General features: G+C 43.1%; 1 protein-coding gene across 6 annotated transcripts in view; it reads right to left on the bottom strand.

Moving 5' to 3' along the window:
* Positions 1–16,661, bottom strand: part of LOC110973526 (dynein heavy chain domain-containing protein 1-like) — a 56,170-nt gene that overhangs the window by 28,127 nt on the left and 11,382 nt on the right. For 5 of the 6 annotated variants that reach the window (XM_087147930.1, XM_087147931.1, XM_087147933.1 and 2 more), the window contains exons 21-55: positions 16,416–16,577; positions 16,134–16,235; positions 15,647–15,844; positions 15,058–15,228; positions 14,640–14,880; positions 14,377–14,525; positions 13,771–13,905; positions 13,367–13,462; positions 12,856–12,991; positions 11,970–12,206; positions 11,631–11,804; positions 11,057–11,285; positions 10,721–10,869; positions 10,138–10,269; positions 9,613–9,875; positions 9,328–9,460; positions 9,125–9,231; positions 8,682–8,780; positions 8,309–8,489; positions 7,879–8,066; positions 7,494–7,631; positions 7,089–7,245; positions 6,435–6,715; positions 6,018–6,194; positions 5,705–5,890; positions 5,267–5,546; positions 4,816–4,981; positions 4,133–4,204; positions 2,990–3,222; positions 2,690–2,843; positions 1,864–2,053; positions 1,591–1,689; positions 1,276–1,486; positions 795–1,105; positions 139–337 (exon numbers count right to left, since the gene is read on the bottom strand). In XM_087147930.1, coding sequence (XP_087004056.1) covers positions 139–337; positions 795–1,105; positions 1,276–1,486; positions 1,591–1,689; positions 1,864–2,053; positions 2,690–2,843; positions 2,990–3,222; positions 4,133–4,204; positions 4,816–4,981; positions 5,267–5,546; positions 5,705–5,890; positions 6,018–6,194; positions 6,435–6,715; positions 7,089–7,245; positions 7,494–7,631; positions 7,879–8,066; positions 8,309–8,489; positions 8,682–8,780; positions 9,125–9,231; positions 9,328–9,460; positions 9,613–9,875; positions 10,138–10,269; positions 10,721–10,869; positions 11,057–11,285; positions 11,631–11,804; positions 11,970–12,206; positions 12,856–12,991; positions 13,367–13,462; positions 13,771–13,905; positions 14,377–14,525; positions 14,640–14,880; positions 15,058–15,228; positions 15,647–15,844; positions 16,134–16,235; positions 16,416–16,577 — 6,136 coding nt within the window. The remainder of the gene's footprint in view (positions 1–138; positions 338–794; positions 1,106–1,275; positions 1,487–1,590; positions 1,690–1,863; positions 2,054–2,689; positions 2,844–2,989; positions 3,223–4,132; positions 4,205–4,815; positions 4,982–5,266; positions 5,547–5,704; positions 5,891–6,017; positions 6,195–6,434; positions 6,716–7,088; positions 7,246–7,493; positions 7,632–7,878; positions 8,067–8,308; positions 8,490–8,681; positions 8,781–9,124; positions 9,232–9,327; positions 9,461–9,612; positions 9,876–10,137; positions 10,270–10,720; positions 10,870–11,056; positions 11,286–11,630; positions 11,805–11,969; positions 12,207–12,855; positions 12,992–13,366; positions 13,463–13,770; positions 13,906–14,376; positions 14,526–14,639; positions 14,881–15,057; positions 15,229–15,646; positions 15,845–16,133; positions 16,236–16,415; positions 16,578–16,661) is intronic. The other variant, XM_087147932.1, reaches the window with a different exon arrangement.

Raw genomic sequence — 16,661 nt, 5'->3', positions numbered from 1 at the left:
TATTTTATATTTTCTCCCTAAAGTCAGTGCCAGCTTAGCGTGTTGTAATGTTCAAATCCTCTGACTGTAAATGCATAAAATTTATGCTGAAAAAAAAAATCAAGACTGAAAGTAATGTTAAAAAGAATCCATGCATACCTGCCGCTTGGGGGCGTGCCCCACCCCCTCTTCGGTTACCATGACGAGGCCTGCCTCGGGTGTGAGGTGACATAAGGTATAGTCCCTGGACTACCCGGTTGACATCGTGTAGGGAGAATGTGTAGTGAGGGTTGACAGGAGTGGGAACCAGTCTGGACTTGATGGCTGAGTGAAGGTCTTGTGTAGCAACCAGCAAGGCCTGGAAGGAAAGAGAAAGTAAAAGGGTCAAAGTTGGAAACAAGAAGAAGTCCAGATTTATAAAAAGTTTGCTTAAAATGATAGTACTTCCAGTCTCAGATATGTCCAATCTCTGAATCCTGAGGGTGAAATGTAAGTAGTGTTAGGAAGGACATATGGACAGATATCTCATGTGTACACATATTAGATTAAAACATGTATACTCAAAATAGGCAATTAAAACTCCTAGAGAGTTGCGATATCAATGAGATAAGCAATTCTGATCACACAATTTTATTACATGTACTTCTTAATCAGTACTTGACGGTGATAATGCACAACCCTTGAACACATTGCGTTTTTAACTGGAGGTGAAAAAGGGTTTTGAATCATAGCCAACTTGTCCACCATAAGACGTACGTAACTGATGTAAGTGACAGAAGATGTATGCAGATGAATCCTTTGTCTACTAGTCTTACCTGTGCCATCTCAGGGTGATGAGCCAGTGAGTATGCTGGAAACTCCTCCAACCATCCTTGCAGGTTAGGTCTATGCAGAGCATCCATCGCCCCTGACCCCAAGGGGAAGAAGGACAGAACACAGAACAGACGAGCTAGGCGTGGGGATAGCGGATGACATGCTGTCCCACTACCAATTCCTCGGGTGCCTGGTGGGGAACAGGCTGCTAAGAAATTGGCATCCTCTAAAGCCTGGAAGAAAAGACGCTGTCTGTCATAGACTCCACGATGGATCATGAGTTGACGGAGGACATCATTGCAAGGCAGACAACCTGAGGAAATTTTTAAAAAAATTATTTCACAAGAATCAGAAAATATAAGATTATTTGTTTTCAAAGGGACAAATTCATGTCCAAAAACAAGAAATACTACTCGGGCAATTGGGTTGAAAATGGATTGATGACAGCGAGCAGAAAATTCAAGATAATGACAAGATAATAACCTGTCTTGTTATCCATCCTGGCACAATTCAAATCATCCAGAAAAAAGAGGTGGCTGGAACTGGATTTCTGTTGCCGACCGCCCGTAGCAACAGCAGCCATGGCAATGCTACGTGGGCGGAGCTTACTGATGATGGCATCTTCAAACGATTGACAGCTGAAGCCAGGAGAGAGATTGGTCTTGAGGAAATAATGCTTGGGATGTACCAGGTTCTGGAAACAAGACAGAGGGTGAATTTAATGAAAGTTATAATCATTTGTGGTTACATCCATCTGTAGGTACAGACAAGTGATTCTTTATCTAAATATCCTCCTACCTGCATAAGTGCTGTCTTGCCAACACCAGGTGGACCAGTCAGAAGAACTGGAAAGTTAGAGCTGACAAGAAGGTCTATGATGTTGAAATATCTCTCCACCTGAGGACCAATAAACAGCGTGTCATAGCAACCTAGTAAACTCAACAACATATTTTTCATTCAGGATTTTGGAGGGTGGCAGTTGGGTGATGGAACTTGCAAAATGCCAAAATGGAAGAGAAGTATTACGAAATAATGAGCCATTCAAATGCAGCAAGATTTGACTGGCCTGACCTCAGGGATGATGGTGTAGCCAGAGGGTAGCGTCTTAGCTTTTTCCTGAGTCCTATCTCCCCAGGGAACCAACACACCGTGATGAGGGTCGATGCAGTAGTCATAAACACTGCCCTCTACTGGTAGATGGATATCAAAGCTAGCCCTTGAGAGGATCTCTCGTGCAAACTGGTCAAAAGCTCCTGCATATCTGTTACAAAATGATTACATTGAAGAAACATTGACAAAAGGTCGGCACGGCCAATGTTCAAGGTTACTTCTTTGCTTAATACGTGTACAGGAGGCAAACAAAGGCATTTCTATATCTTAGATGAAAGGCACATGCCGCTTTACACATGCAAAAAGTCACTCCTTGTCTACAAACCCTGGATGCTGTGAGGGGGTAAGGGGGTGTCCGCTCCCCGACCCATGAAAAAAATTAAAGGAAAAGTGGGGAAAAAGTGAAAGAAATGACAAACAGAGATATAAAGGGATGCAAAGTAACCAATTTGCTTGAAAACCTGAAACCGACCCCATACAGCCATTAATTGTTTCCATTATTTCTCTCAGCTGATTAGCGCTTTGCCCTTTCCTCTGGACATTTTTTTCCCTTGAAAAAAGTGGTTTGCCCCTCTCCTAAAAAAAAGTTGCTGACACCCATGATACAAATGTTGAAGTCTGCTGAGCTTATTTCAAACTAACATTCACACAACAGAATGTAGACCAATATAGTGCCTGATTTCAAGACGTTTAAGTCTTCATTGCTGAAAGAGCAACTATGCATAAACTCATTAGCAGCTAGTGCTACAAACACCTATCAAAGCCATCCTGACATCCATGGACTGACCTGTGATGCAGGTGGCCACCAAACCCCCAGATGTAACTGAAGGCAAACATGGACAGGAGCAAGGTGGTAGGGTTAGGTTGTCCTGAGACGTCTCTGGTGTGACCCATGGCTGTTGCTGATTGGTTGAGGGTGGGTGATGGGGTAGGTCTACCATCTGTTAACAGAACATAAGATACAGGGCTTCAGAATGTACATGAACAACTTCTAATATTATTAAAGTGTGAATCTCCAAAATATGAGCATATCGGGAGACGGCAATCTCAGTGGTTCAGAACATCAACTTTACAGACAAATTCTTACCTGAAATTGGGCTGCTGCTATCAGACCCCTCTTCTTCCTGGAGGAGAAATTTGTCGCACAGTGCTGACAGGATGCGAAGGAATGAGGAGACCTCATGGATACCACTGACGATGCGTTGCTTAGCAACGGCAGATGCAGGAAGGTCTGCAGAGAGAGCTGGCTGGCAGCGGCGAGAAAGGAAGTTGATGGTGGGGCCTAGGGTTTCATCGATGAGGGTGGTCAGCATCTGAAGGCTGAGGTGAAAGAAGCAAGACAGAGGTCAGCATTAAGAACAAACACTGGCAGAAGAAAGTGGCAATAAGAAATCCCTCACTCAAATCCTGCATCCATGAATCAAGAGTAACCATGGCAACTGGTGAAAAGTGAGAGTAACATGCTGTGTTTTATAGCAAGCCTTGGGATACCACTTCTGTTCTTGGATTAGTGATATGTGCCTTCTCAGTGGACTCATGAATGGTCAGTTGGAAACCCTTTTCTCTCAAGAGGAATGTGCAATTCTCTTCGGGAAATTTACAAGGTCTAAATTTTGAGATGATCCTAAACAGCAGCTGATGTTCAGGGGCTCTAATGCCACAAAAAACATACCCGACAACGTACATCATACAAGGTGTAAAATTGGAATAAATGTGAGGATGGTCGCGAGTGCATGGGTCAAGTGGTTGAATGGTTGGACAATTGGTTGAATGGTTGGACAACTGGTTGAATGGTTGGACAACTGGTTGAATGGTTGGACAACTGGTTGAATGATTGGACAATTGGTTGAATGGTGGGACAACTGGTTGTTGAGACAAGAAATGAGTTGTAGCCAATCAGAGCAGAACACAAAATGACAATGAAGCGAGCACACACAATACAGAACAGACATGAAATGTGAAAAATGTTGTAGCTGTATGTAACAAATACCACACCACTGCTATGGCCTTGGTCAGGCTGAACATTTTACACACCACATGACGCTTTATCCAAAGGCAATGCAAACAATTCCCTCAGTCATCACATCGATATGGCAGCTAATATTTTGAAGCCTTGTTACATCAAAATGAATGAAAAGCTTAATGTAGACAGCACAAGTCTTTTTTTTTATGACAATGCTAGCATAAGCATGGAATATTATCAATCTATCAAGCACAGACCAACACCCACCGCTGTTTGTTAATTTTCCCGTGAGTATTATACCAAAGCCAAGGTTCAAACAATCTGCAGACGTTAGTGCCACTGAGTACAAACACATAAGAGGGAAAAAACATTGGAAAAGCACGTCAAATTACAACAAAATTACAACATAGCCGGTTAAAGCAGGACAACAGTTAGCAAAAGCTGGGTTACACTGTCACGAAACAAATGATGTTAACAATCTTCAAGGCGTTAAAGTCAGCCAACAAAGCTGAAAATGACATTACCGCTATATGTTTAAAAATTTATAATTTGCAGGGTAAAAATATTTCTTAGAAATGAACAACGAGCAGTAAAGGATCCTTGGAAATATGCACCAGATGACAAGACGTAGTGATTTATGTAGTAGTGACTTTTATAAAATAAGTCTCAAAATACAGGACATGTAAGAATAAATACTGACAAAAATGAACAAATTTAGACAAGTAGTCCACCCTATAGGGGACACTCATCAGAAAAACCCCAATATGGTGTACAACCAGGAATGACCATGTTGTACACCTCAGAAACAATAAGCAAAAGAGATTGATCTGAGAGAATACAGCTATGGCTTCATATCACCAACCAAATCACACAAAAAACCTAATTTACACGAGACAAATTTGTGCTTCAACATGACAAATGAACCAAAGTTAATAGATTTGCTTGTTTACCTGGTGTTAGTGACTTCCCAGTGTGACTTGGCACTTCCAAGCCAGGATTCTGCTAGTGACTTCCAACGGACAACATCGTTACCACAGTAAATGATACCACAGCGAGATATCAGGGCAGGAGAAGCAGAGGAGAGATCTGTCGTCTCAAACAGGACTGAACAAGAAGCTGAATATAAATAGAAAGAAGCAAAATTCAGAAATCCAAAAAGTGCAGATGGCCATTTATCACACGTATTATGGACTATTGAAGTATACATCACGTGCACAATTATGTGCAAGAACCAGCGCGTGAACCAACACCTGCGCATACTCCATTCGTTTGTACAACACTTTCTGGCTCACAATGACGTCACACTTTGATACTCTAGTGTGCCCGCAAAATGATGGTCAACAACTTTCAAGATACACAAAACAATTTAAATTTTTCTTGAGTCTAAAAAAAAGAACTCACCAGGCATAGGTATCTGTTGGCCATGTGCTAAGTTCATCTTCCTAAAGTCTCCCTTTAGCAACGACCCAATACTCTCTGTCCAATCTGGGTTCAGAGCACCGTCCAGGACCAACCAGCGTTGGATGACACTAGGTGGGTTCAAGAGAGCTTTGTTCTTCTTCTCTGTCTGGGCGGAGACTAGGGCCTCAGCGGCAGAGGCGGACGTTGAGGTGTCACGGAGGAGACGTGTCAAGATGCCATCCCGCCAAGAGTGGGCAGATAAGTCATACTTACCCAAGAGCTGATGACAATGAGTTCAAGATAAAGGAATAATTAAAGACAGCTTTTCTTTAAAAACAGAAATATTATTGGCATGAGTGGCATATATGCCTGAGGTTTAACCGCTTCACTATAAACATTTCTGAAATTCTGCCATTACCATCATTTTTCTCAACCTACCTCTTCTACTGACAAGGCATCAGGAAAGATGACGCTAGCATCTACAGCTGGATAGACAGTCTTCTCTAGTCCTTGACTGGCAACTTCCATCCAAGACCGATTGACTTTGGCCAGGACATTCGCTGTCCGTCTGATCTTATCCAAGGCAGATGACCGTCTGGGCTCTGATGTATCACTTGAGAAGGACTATGAAAAAGAAACCACACAGATGGCAGATTTGACTTGTGCCTTTCAAACAAGCCTTTACTTGTAAGTCAACTCATCAACACCACTTGAAGCTATGCAACTCTGACAATCTCAATCCATGACTCACCACAATAGATACTTTCTTAGAAGTGCCATTGCCGCCTTCATCCTTGGCTGCAGGGCTGGAATGCAGCATATTCAACACTCGTTCCAGTGTCTCTCGACAAACTGTCTTCCCACTCCCTGATGGACCGATAAGAATGACCCCTGACCTCTGCTTCAGACTGTCATACAACTCCAAGACCTACACCCCAAAAAGACGAGACTACAGAGTGAAATTATGATTTATGGTCACCGAAATGAGCATCAATGGCAAGAAAGCACTGACTACTCCAAAGTTAAGGAGAGGCTTGTAGTGACACAATGTGGATGGATCTCTTTTGGAAGAGGTGTAGTTCTGATAAGAACCGGTGTGTACTCGACGCTTCGACCAGTGTGCTCTGGTCATCTTCAAAGTTATCCCAGACTAATTCCTATCTCCTACCTTGGAGACGTGCTGTGGTGTTGCCTGCAATCTATCCGCTACAAATTGACACTGTACTGCATCCACTAGCACCGGATCATGTTCTTGGCTACCAGTGCTAGGTCTACCCATCCCACCCCAGGGGAACACGCTACGTAGAAGGTTCCTAACAATACGGGTGTGGTCAGGGCTATGAAGGCGTGGCAGGAGGAGGTGCTGGATGGCGTAGACTAGAGCTACCTCCTCCCGATGTTCCTCATCTTGCTCCAGGCCAATGACATCTGGTGGATCCAAGGAATCACCTATGGCAAAATGAGATGAAAGGGGCATTTAAGAGTTGTTTAAAGAGAGCATTCGTGAGTCCGGCAATTCCCGGCTATCCGCTCTGAGCGGGAACAAAAGAGGGCATGTTTGTAATTGACACTCTTTTGCTACCAACTCACTGCATAGGTACGCAGGTTTGACATACACATGTTTGACGCGGAGCATGCTGAATACGCGCAAACAATTTATTCTGGAATTTTATGGTCTTCATGTGCATGTCGAATGCTTACAAGAACCCGATTGGAAACCTTCATACCCATCTGTCTTTCAGCAGTGAGGGTCCACTTCAACTCAGGGTGGACAGTCAAAGGTTAGGTTTTTAAGAATGTACTGAAATCCTATTTATCTTACTGTCTGTAGCTGGGTCCTGATTGAGAATGCTGCTGTTGCGTGTGGACCTGCCTGACAGCTGATACACCTGTCGCTTGGAGTAGAGTTTCCCTAAAGCAATGTTGATAGCAGCTTGCATGGCACGAAGGCCAAACACACATTCTGAACGTTCAGGAAACTGGTGGAGTAAGAAATAATAACACTCTCAGAATTTCTTGCCACTATAAATATGGGTAATAAACACCCCTAGCAGATTCTTCATTCTGATATGCTGAACATTGATCACATGTCGTCTATTCATACAGGGAATAACCAAAATACTGGAATGAGATTACTTCTGGTTCCTCTTGGTGCACTGACATGCATTACCCTCCTACTTTCCAGCGGGTAACTTGCAAAAGAGTCAGGAAATTGTCAACGTCAAACCTGTGTATGGAGAAGATCAGAAAACGTGGACAACTTGGATGCCAGAGTATCTGCTGTGAGAAATCCTCGGCAATAGAGGGCGCTTTCCAGTATCAGTCGTAAGTCTGGTTTGATCATGGCGACAGGACGCATTAATGACTGCAGAAAATGAAATAAGAATGTAACTTATTTTGAACATTTGCTTTATTTGCAGTATGCCTTGGGTTTTCTTTCCATTTCTCTTGATTCATCTGAAGCCACTAGAGCTGAAAGACCTTTGTAGAGACAGAAATTCGAAACAAAAACCACTGCACTGCAAAAAATGTCAACTTTTTTTAAAGAAAGATCTAAACAAACATTTTAATTATCCATATTTCAAATTGACAGCAAAGGTTAAGATACTCACCCTGAGTGTATCAGGCATTTTACTGGTGACTGAGCTAGTCGTATTTAGCGTAGCAAAGCATCCAAAGTTACTGCTAACTGCCATGAGAGCACCGTCAAACTTGACATGGCCCAAGATGGAGGATTTGTAGGTCCATTGTGAGGATAGGCTGGGTATGTCTAGGGGGTCTGCCTGGTTGCTTGAGGTGGCTAGTAAAAGAAATGAATACATATCAGGGGAAGTGCATCTCTGAAACCAAAATGTGACATCTTGAAAGGCTGACTGTGATTCAGCCTGACACTGCCTGGATGTGAGACTGCATTTTTGGTTTGTGGGAAAGATATAAGGAATACTACTTCACGGAAACCCAAAGTGGCAATCTATCGCTGCCAAGCTATGTTTCTTTCCAGCCTGGTATTTAATGCCGTCTCTGATACAGCCAAAGACTTACCTTGATTGTGGAATTCTGGGAAGAGTGGAATTGGTTGACACTGTTCAGTATAGTAATCCTTACTAGATATCCCTGATGGCATACCGATGGAATGTCTACGCTGTGGTAGGTTAGGAATATGATGAGGTATTGGTTTATTAACAGTATCCTGGGAGATGTGGAAGCTCCTTGCTCTAGAATCCTTGAGAGAGGACAAAGATAAAAGAGGTTTGATGTCAAACTTAAGATGTAGGCTTCTGGTTAGGCTTAGCAAGTTGAAGTGAAATGGACAAATGGTGGAGAGAAGATGGTTTCAGAGATTTCAAGTGTCTAGGTTAGAATGGGTAACAAGGAAAACTTTTCCAGTTCCATTAGTTGACTGAGTTTGTCTTACCTTCTTGTGATGATGGGAGGCCCGTCTTCTTGGTGTTTCTGGCTGCTCCTCGGGACATGAAGAGTGGAGTGTTCCCAGAGATTTTCTACGCTGTCTGGGCTGCAAGAGCAAAGTCAAGAAAATGTAACAATTGGATATTTCTCCCTCCTTTCACATAAAAAGTCAAATAACTACTTTCATCGATTTTGTTATAACTTGGCATCAATCATACATTCAACCATCCCTTGCCTTTCCATCATCAAAATGGTGAAAATTTCTGAGTTTGCTCCCTGTGAAACATCCGAAAGTTTCCTAGAGACTTCAAAAGATCATCCATGGATCAGGTCCTCTTCTGAAAATATTTCTGTCATCTCAAAACCTTAGGTTGCAACTAATAATTGAATGGTGTGAACCTAAATTCCCTGCTTGAATGTAGTGTGGCTAATCTTGTAGTTAACTCTCACCAGACGCGAAAAGCCTCTGCTGCCATATTGGTTGTCTGTTGATGACCGGAGAATCCTGATGGCTTGACACAGATGATCTAACTTCTGGCCAAACACTGACATCAGACCTGAGCAGGAAATGGAAGTAAACTTAGACCCCTTAGTATGGTGTCTTGGTTCCAGCAGTTACAACAGATGTAATTATGGATTTTTAAGCAGCCTACCTTCTGTCATGTGATTCAGATTGGTGTACATCACCCAGCTTCCTGCAAGCACCATACCACTCAAGAGCCTAGTCAGTGCATTCATGTTGGTATCTTCAGCACAGTTAACGGTCACCAGGTGACGACCCATGACCTTTGCAAATAAGAATAGAAAAAGAATTAACCACAGCCGGTTTGCGAATGAGTCGTTTTGGAGATTAACGTTCTGGAGAGACTCTTACTCAAGAGATAATTTTAAAATGCAAAGCTGTTAATTTCCCCCTCCCACTGAACCCTGTGACATACCTTAGCCAGATCTCTGACTGTCTCTGTCTTTCCTGTCTGTTCTGGTCCTATCACCATCCCACACTGAAAACTCCTCAATGCAGTTGTCATGGCCAGCTGACACCTGTCACTTAATGGTGTACTGACCAATGGGGCGTCCTGACCCAGATATTCATAATCATATGCAAATGAGGCTCCTAGCTGGTGGACTGTACAGGGTCCAAAGATTCTACCTGTGATGGATTTGAATGGCTGGGGCTGAGATGTAGGCAGGGTATCAGGCTCTAAACAAAAATAGGGGAAAATTAAAATTTACTTACATAACTTGGTCCTAAGATTTGGTTAAGTGATCATGGCCTATTACAAGTAATAAATGTAAGAAGAACTCAGAAATAATATAGTGAACACGTCTGATTGTCAACCAGGTAACATCTCATTACACATCTGAAAAGTATGGATTATGACAGCAATGCAGCGACATTCAAAATCCATTTCCAGTCTCTTTGCTCCTTCAATAACTGACATCAGCTCAGGATACATTCTTACCATATATTTGCTCTTCCATGTCATCTGCCGTCTCATTCTGTACTTGCAGTATTGGTCTGCTCTCCATAACATAGTGTAATGTCTTCTGCCAGTCAAAGCTATTCAAGGAAGGCTCGGGCAGTGACATCAAGGCTACAGAAGGGCAACAACATAGGAATATTGACTGCAGACAAGGGCAATAGTGTAGATAGTGACCCCAAATCACAGTCACACAGAGAAAAACTAATTCTGTACAGATCAAAGCGAACATGTAATGTGTTCATTTGCTGGTTCTACTGTGACACTAAAAACTATGTAACACATTGACTGCCACAGCATGCTTTTCACAGGGCATTCCCATTTGTCAAGCATTGTACACATGCGCACATATCTAATAGGTACCTTTCAGGTGTCTATGTGACCATGAGCATTATACAGATGCATGTCGTCCACACCGCCAGCAGCGTATTTGTTATGCTCTTCAGTGATGCCAGTGTATTCAATTCATATTACAACAGTCTTTCATTTCCAATGAGTATACTCATAGTGGCAGAATCCAGTACTATGATATAATCTCAAAAGCAATGACCGAGCCTTAACTTACTTTGCATAATGTCACGTTGGTGAAGTCCTTCACTGACCAGTGATCCTAACAACATATGAAGTCTGGTCCTGGTCTCAGAAGACAGATATCGGCTGCAATTATCCCTAAGAATGGCTACGTACTGATCCAGACGACTCTGATATCGTTCCCTTGGAATGGAAAGAGAGGGGAACTTGCTAACATGCCATATACCACTGTACTACTTCCCAAATTATACCACAAATGTAAAACGGTTCTGCAGTTAAAAGGCAGTTTGGATTTTTCTAAAACCAAAAATGACAATCAAGCAACTTACACCCAGCAGTTTGTTTTGGTCATTTGGTAAGTTTTTCCTACCTTAAAATCTTCAGCTTCTCCCTAGTTCCATCCTTCAACACACGTCTGACATCTTGGGACCACAGGATGGCTTCTGTAACCAGCACACATTGTATAGGAAAACGCAATAACCAATGGCTGAAGCTACGCTTGACGGCGCTCTTCAGCACTGCCTCTTCACAATCAGCAGAAGGTGCTTCTCTCTCCAAGAGGCACAGCTCAGCAAGGATTTTGTCTGGCGCAGTACGATCTGATAAAAAAAGACACAGCATATCGGATTAAAGTGCAGAAAGTCAGCAACCTTTAAGCATCACGGAACTAGATCCCAATCTGCTCCAAGCAGAACAAAAGAGGGCATGGTTTTTTTTTTTACTCACCGCAAAGGCGCATCGTGAGGTGCGCAAGTACATGCGTGTTTGACACAGAGCACGCTGAGTACGCATAATTAATGTATTGCGGCATGTATGGTCTTTGTGTACACGTAGAACGCGTGCAAGAACCCACTCGTAACCACATGTCTTTCTTTCACCGATTGGGGGTGCACTTTAGCTCGGGGCAGATATGCTTTTAGAAACAGGAATTTTTGCAGACCTACCTCCTCTCAGCCTAGTCTCCAAACAAGCCAACAGCTGTGCTCCAAGGGTGTTCTTCATAGTAGTCTCCAGTCCGGCCACCCACTGTGCTGGCTCTAGTTTAGGGCTGAGGGGCGTGGCCAGGGCAACATCTTCTCCAAGAGCGCCCTCTATGGCAACTACCTGGAGCCTGTGAGCTAAATAAGAAAATAAAATAATCTTCATTTTTTTAATATGACATACAAGATAAAGACAGAACTGGTTTGTAAGTAAGTACCCAAGCAAACTACACCCAAAGACAGAATACAAGGGCTGCTTATTATCTGAGCAATCTTTTCTGGAGCTGGAGAGATGGAACTCACCATGAAGTTGCAAGTCAAATGATGTTTGCATCATGTCTGTTTCCTCCTTGCTGGCCACTGGCAAAGCAAAGTCGAGATTCTGAACTCCTGGGAAGAGCTGTCTGACCAGCGGCACCCAACGACGTTTGTCTCTGGTCATGGACAGCATATCAATAAGCTCCTCGTCACTCAGGAAGAAGAGGCGTGGTGAGGCGGCACGGGCGTGGTCTAAGAGTGATGTCAGGCCCTTCAGGATCTCTTCCTGTGTTGAACAAATTTGGCAAAGTAATGATGTTTCTCCAAAAATGTTTGTGTCCCATAGAAAATGAACACGCCATCGTGTATCATTACATCTACGCATGCTCTACCGAGGGCGGTATAATGCTTCATCACTAGAGCAATGTCTGAGCAGTTCCTGTAAAATCCTTTATGAAATCCTGTCTTCCAACCTCAGTGAAACCTGACACACTGATGCCAACCCAAACTGTAAAACCCAAATTTCTCTGTACATACAGAAAGCTGGAGTGTATGGTGCATGCTTTTTAAAACAACAACAATTTGCCTATCAAGCCGACAGCGACTTTTTTTAGCAGACAAGTCTGCATCTTGTTTTCTACAGTGTGCCCCACTTAAAAATCTACCTGACCATGGTCCCCAACGGGGTATCTTTGCTTTTCAAAGTGTATGGCATTTTCAATTTCCCCCATGATCAGTGATGCAGTTGACTCCATCCTGCAAGTGTCTGTTACTCCATCACAAGTCATTTGGTCTGATAGGCCAAGTCATATGCTACTCAAATCAACTGCAACGAAAGCATTCCTTTGTCATTGCTCAACCTGTTACTTCCAACTGGTCTTGTGGAGGGACTTGTTATGGGCTTGACTACAGCACTGCCTACAATGGTAACTTGCCTGTTTGACAATCAGCGATGACAACAGCTCTCGTAGTGTATCTCCCTGCAACTCACGGTGACCTTTCTGACTTTTGAGTTTCTCCAAAATGGACAACACCTTGGGATCTGCAACAACAGCTTTCATGATTTCCTGAAAACAAAAGTAACATCCTACTACAAGCTTGGACTCTATTTGGAAGTATTTATTTATATGTGGAATTTGAACTCATAATGAACTTATACATTTGGGTCATAAATTCAGGGTCCAAAAGTGTGACATTTTTGTGTCCCGGTTACACCTGACCTGTGTAATTTGGCATGGAAATATCACTGAAATTGATTTCAAACTATTTCGATTTGTTTGGCAGGTAATTTACATTAATTCATCACTCTTGGAAATTACAGGTGTTCTGCACTTACAAAATCATATGTCAGATAGAAAAATTGGACCCTTAATTTAAAGAGTGATCCAAGGGTATTCATTTTTATAGCAGCAGAGATGTGCTAAGATCCACCTGAACCTTACCTGATATTTCATATCCACACCTTCAAACAAATTGGCCAAATTCTGACACTCCTGTCTCAAGTTCTCATCCCCAAAGACACGGCTAAGGTACAGCCACTGTTGATAGACAATGAACCACAACTAAACAGTTCAACCCTAGTCCAGATCGTCTTACAGTCAAGGAAAAGTTTCGTCATGAAAACAAATACACTATGAATGTAATACACACTGTTGGAGTAATAATGATTACTTTCTGCTGTTGCAGCTTTTGCATTAAAGGCTGCAACCGAATCTGTTGTCTAGAGCTAGGTCTAGGTCTTTGCTCCATTGGCATACGTGGAGATGTGCAGACAACAGACCTAGCCGTAGTTCTGGAAGCCCATTTCGGACACAGCCTGAGTTTATTATTTCAGTTGAGCCCTGACCTTAGTCTGGCAAGCAGTCCACAGGTCTAATATCTCTTGTACACGTCTGAGGGTTGAGCACCAGACCTCTGCCTCAGTTCGTAGGTCAGCCAAGTGGGGTGAGACCAGCATGCATTGTAGTGTCACCAGATTGTCCTGAGTATGAAATAATGATTAAATGTAGCAGACACCAGCCTGTAAGTTTCTGAACTCGTTCTGATACTGCCAAGATTAAATGGGCCGAACAGAAATTATTCCTAAACTAAAGAAACAAAACAGCGGCGGGCACTCAGGATTTGTCACAGGGGGAGTGGCTCAGATGGGAATTCCCCCTCCCCCAATGATCTCCATGATGCTCACGCCCCCAACCTCTGGCACCAAAGAGGACTGGTATGTACGGTTATATCACAGCTAGTACTTAAAAAAAATTAAGTAAAAAAATTGAAAACCTCAGGGGTAGACCTCCCTCCCTCAAGTCCTCGGGGGCACCACTGGAACGTAAACAAGTTATGAGATGAGAAGGCCATTTTGTGAGTATGGTCCATTTTTTCCTTCAGTCACAAATCCACCCTGAATGACACTTCATTCACCCCTCTCACAATCCCACCTAACTGTTGCTGTACCCACCTCCAGCATATATTTCAGCTCCGCCTCTCCAATCAGTATGAACATATCTGGTATGTTGGTGATTGCTGGCATGGCTGCTGCCACTGATTGTCTGACGGGAATATCTTTAGACAGACCCTTGTTTCCTTTCTTGGCTTTACCATCAACAACTGTTAAAATAAACAAAAATGAGCCACATCAACACAGATAAATCGGCCAAAATATGTTTCTTCAACGAGCAGTTTTTCACCCGCATTATTTATTTGATAGCACTACAATCTTACCTTTCTTGGCCTTGATAACTGGGATATGCTTGGCCAGCTTGAATTCCTTGTCTTCCCACAATCTTCTCAGCTTGATCAAGGATTGCTCCAAGGCAAACTCACCAGCTGCTCCATTACAGATGGTATTAATCTGTAGGCTATGCTCACTCAAGTTGAAGGACAGTAGCTCTTGGACGGTGTAGAAGTGGGAAGGTTCATAGACTTGACCTAGACTGACAAACAGAGCTTTCCAATGGCGAGGCTGGAAGGTCAAGATCAGAAATCTCAATAAGTCCAAGTTTACACGCAACAGTCAAACATTGTCTTCAAAGGTACCAACTCAAACTGATTTTGTCTCTTGAGTCAAGCACTGAGAAAGACCCTAGTGAAGCTGATTGAACTGTTGGTCTTCAGCAACTCCAGTGACTGGTTAACTCACCTTGAGAGCATTACTGGACAACTTTTTGAGTAGTGGCAGATCCTGCTTGAAGTCTGATAGCAGACGGTACCAATGAGCCAAGACTTGATCTCCTGGTGGTAGCTGCTGTTTCAACTGTCCAGCTGCTTGCTGCCACTCAGTCACCTTGTCCAGTGCCTTGCTCACATTCATCTAAGGGGAATAGAAAGGCTAATGTGTATCAGCATCGGGTTGCCAGAGGTGCTACTGACTTTAATCTCAAAGATCACAGGACAGAAGCTGGGATAGCCAAGCATCTTGCTGGGACCAATTTCACGGAGCTGCTTAACAGTTAGCAGAATATCATGCTAACTTCAGCAGAAACATTGGCTATTAAACCTTAAGCACTATTTCATGGCCGGTGGTTGGTGTGGTTTTGCTAATGGTTGCAGGTGCACAGAGATTTCTACTGTTACATCCCAAAGTTTAAGCACGTTTTTCCTCCAAGGTTAGCAAGCCTTTGGATGTGCTTACTGCTTATGGTCTCCATGAAATACGTGGAGCTTCTGTTAGCAAGAAATCGTATGCTAAGCTGTGCTCTGAAATGGGGGTCCTGATCTCCTTTTCCTACCTTCCTGAAGAGCTGCTGTTTCCAATCCTTGATGTTATAAGTTGACACCTCGACATAGCTCCAGAGAGTCAGCCTGACCTTCATCCTAGCTAGCATGACACCAAGCTGTGATGTCTCAAATTTCTGACCCATGATCTTCTCTCGGTAGTGACTGCATTGCACCATGCCAGTCTGAACTTTGTTGAACTCCTCTATCAGCTACAGAAACCAAAGTAGAGTTGTCATTAGCAAATCTATATTCAGTCAGGAGGCAGTCTAATATCTGATCAAGACTGGCAAAATGAGGCTCATTCCAGAATTTGACATGAGCTCAATCTAGCCTAGGTGCAGCCCTCCAGTATATCATTCATAAGGTCTCCACAGTCTCAAACACACTCCCATCGATGGCAAGTCTGGACTTTGATCACAAGTCCCAACCTATCCAGTCAGAGGCTATTCAAAGCTTGCAATGAGCAAGAGGAATGTGCTAGCAAACAGGTGAGCTTACTGCTTTGAGGGGTGGAAGGAGATGAGTAGGGTTCTTGGAAGGGTCTAGGTAGTCTCCACTGGTTGCTGTACTTGAAATACGCACTGCTTCCGAGTTCAGTTTCTGATGAAAGACATATAAAATATGAGCTGAGCTACACCAACACACGTCTATATATTTTGAAATAGTTACTCGTCGATGGAATTATGGTGTCAAACAGTAACTTGCTCGTCAAAAGTCGTGTGAGTCAGAGACACAAGAATAATGACAGGTTTCGTGGCTCACCACTCAAATGACTCATACCTCATAAGTATCCTCCAAGTAGCTCATCTGGATGGGTGTCTGAGTGTTGACAAACTCAGCAGCATCTTGAAGTTGTAGCAGGAAGGCCTCCCAGCTCTGCCAAACCTTCTCCTCGCATTTCTCCTCATCGGTCGTCAGGGATCGGTAACTCAGACGAATCACCTACAAGGTCAGAAATCAAGTGTAAGAGAGCGAGTCCGATTATCCCAGCATATAACACTTTAAATTCTTAAAATGGTCTTCCAG

This window comes from Acanthaster planci, linkage group LG17, assembly GCF_054643075.1.
Source record: "Acanthaster planci isolate LZ-2023a linkage group LG17, COTS_SCS, whole genome shotgun sequence".
Lineage (NCBI taxonomy): Eukaryota > Metazoa > Echinodermata > Asteroidea > Valvatida > Acanthasteridae > Acanthaster > Acanthaster planci.
This window is presented reverse-complemented; position numbering and strand designations above follow the sequence as displayed.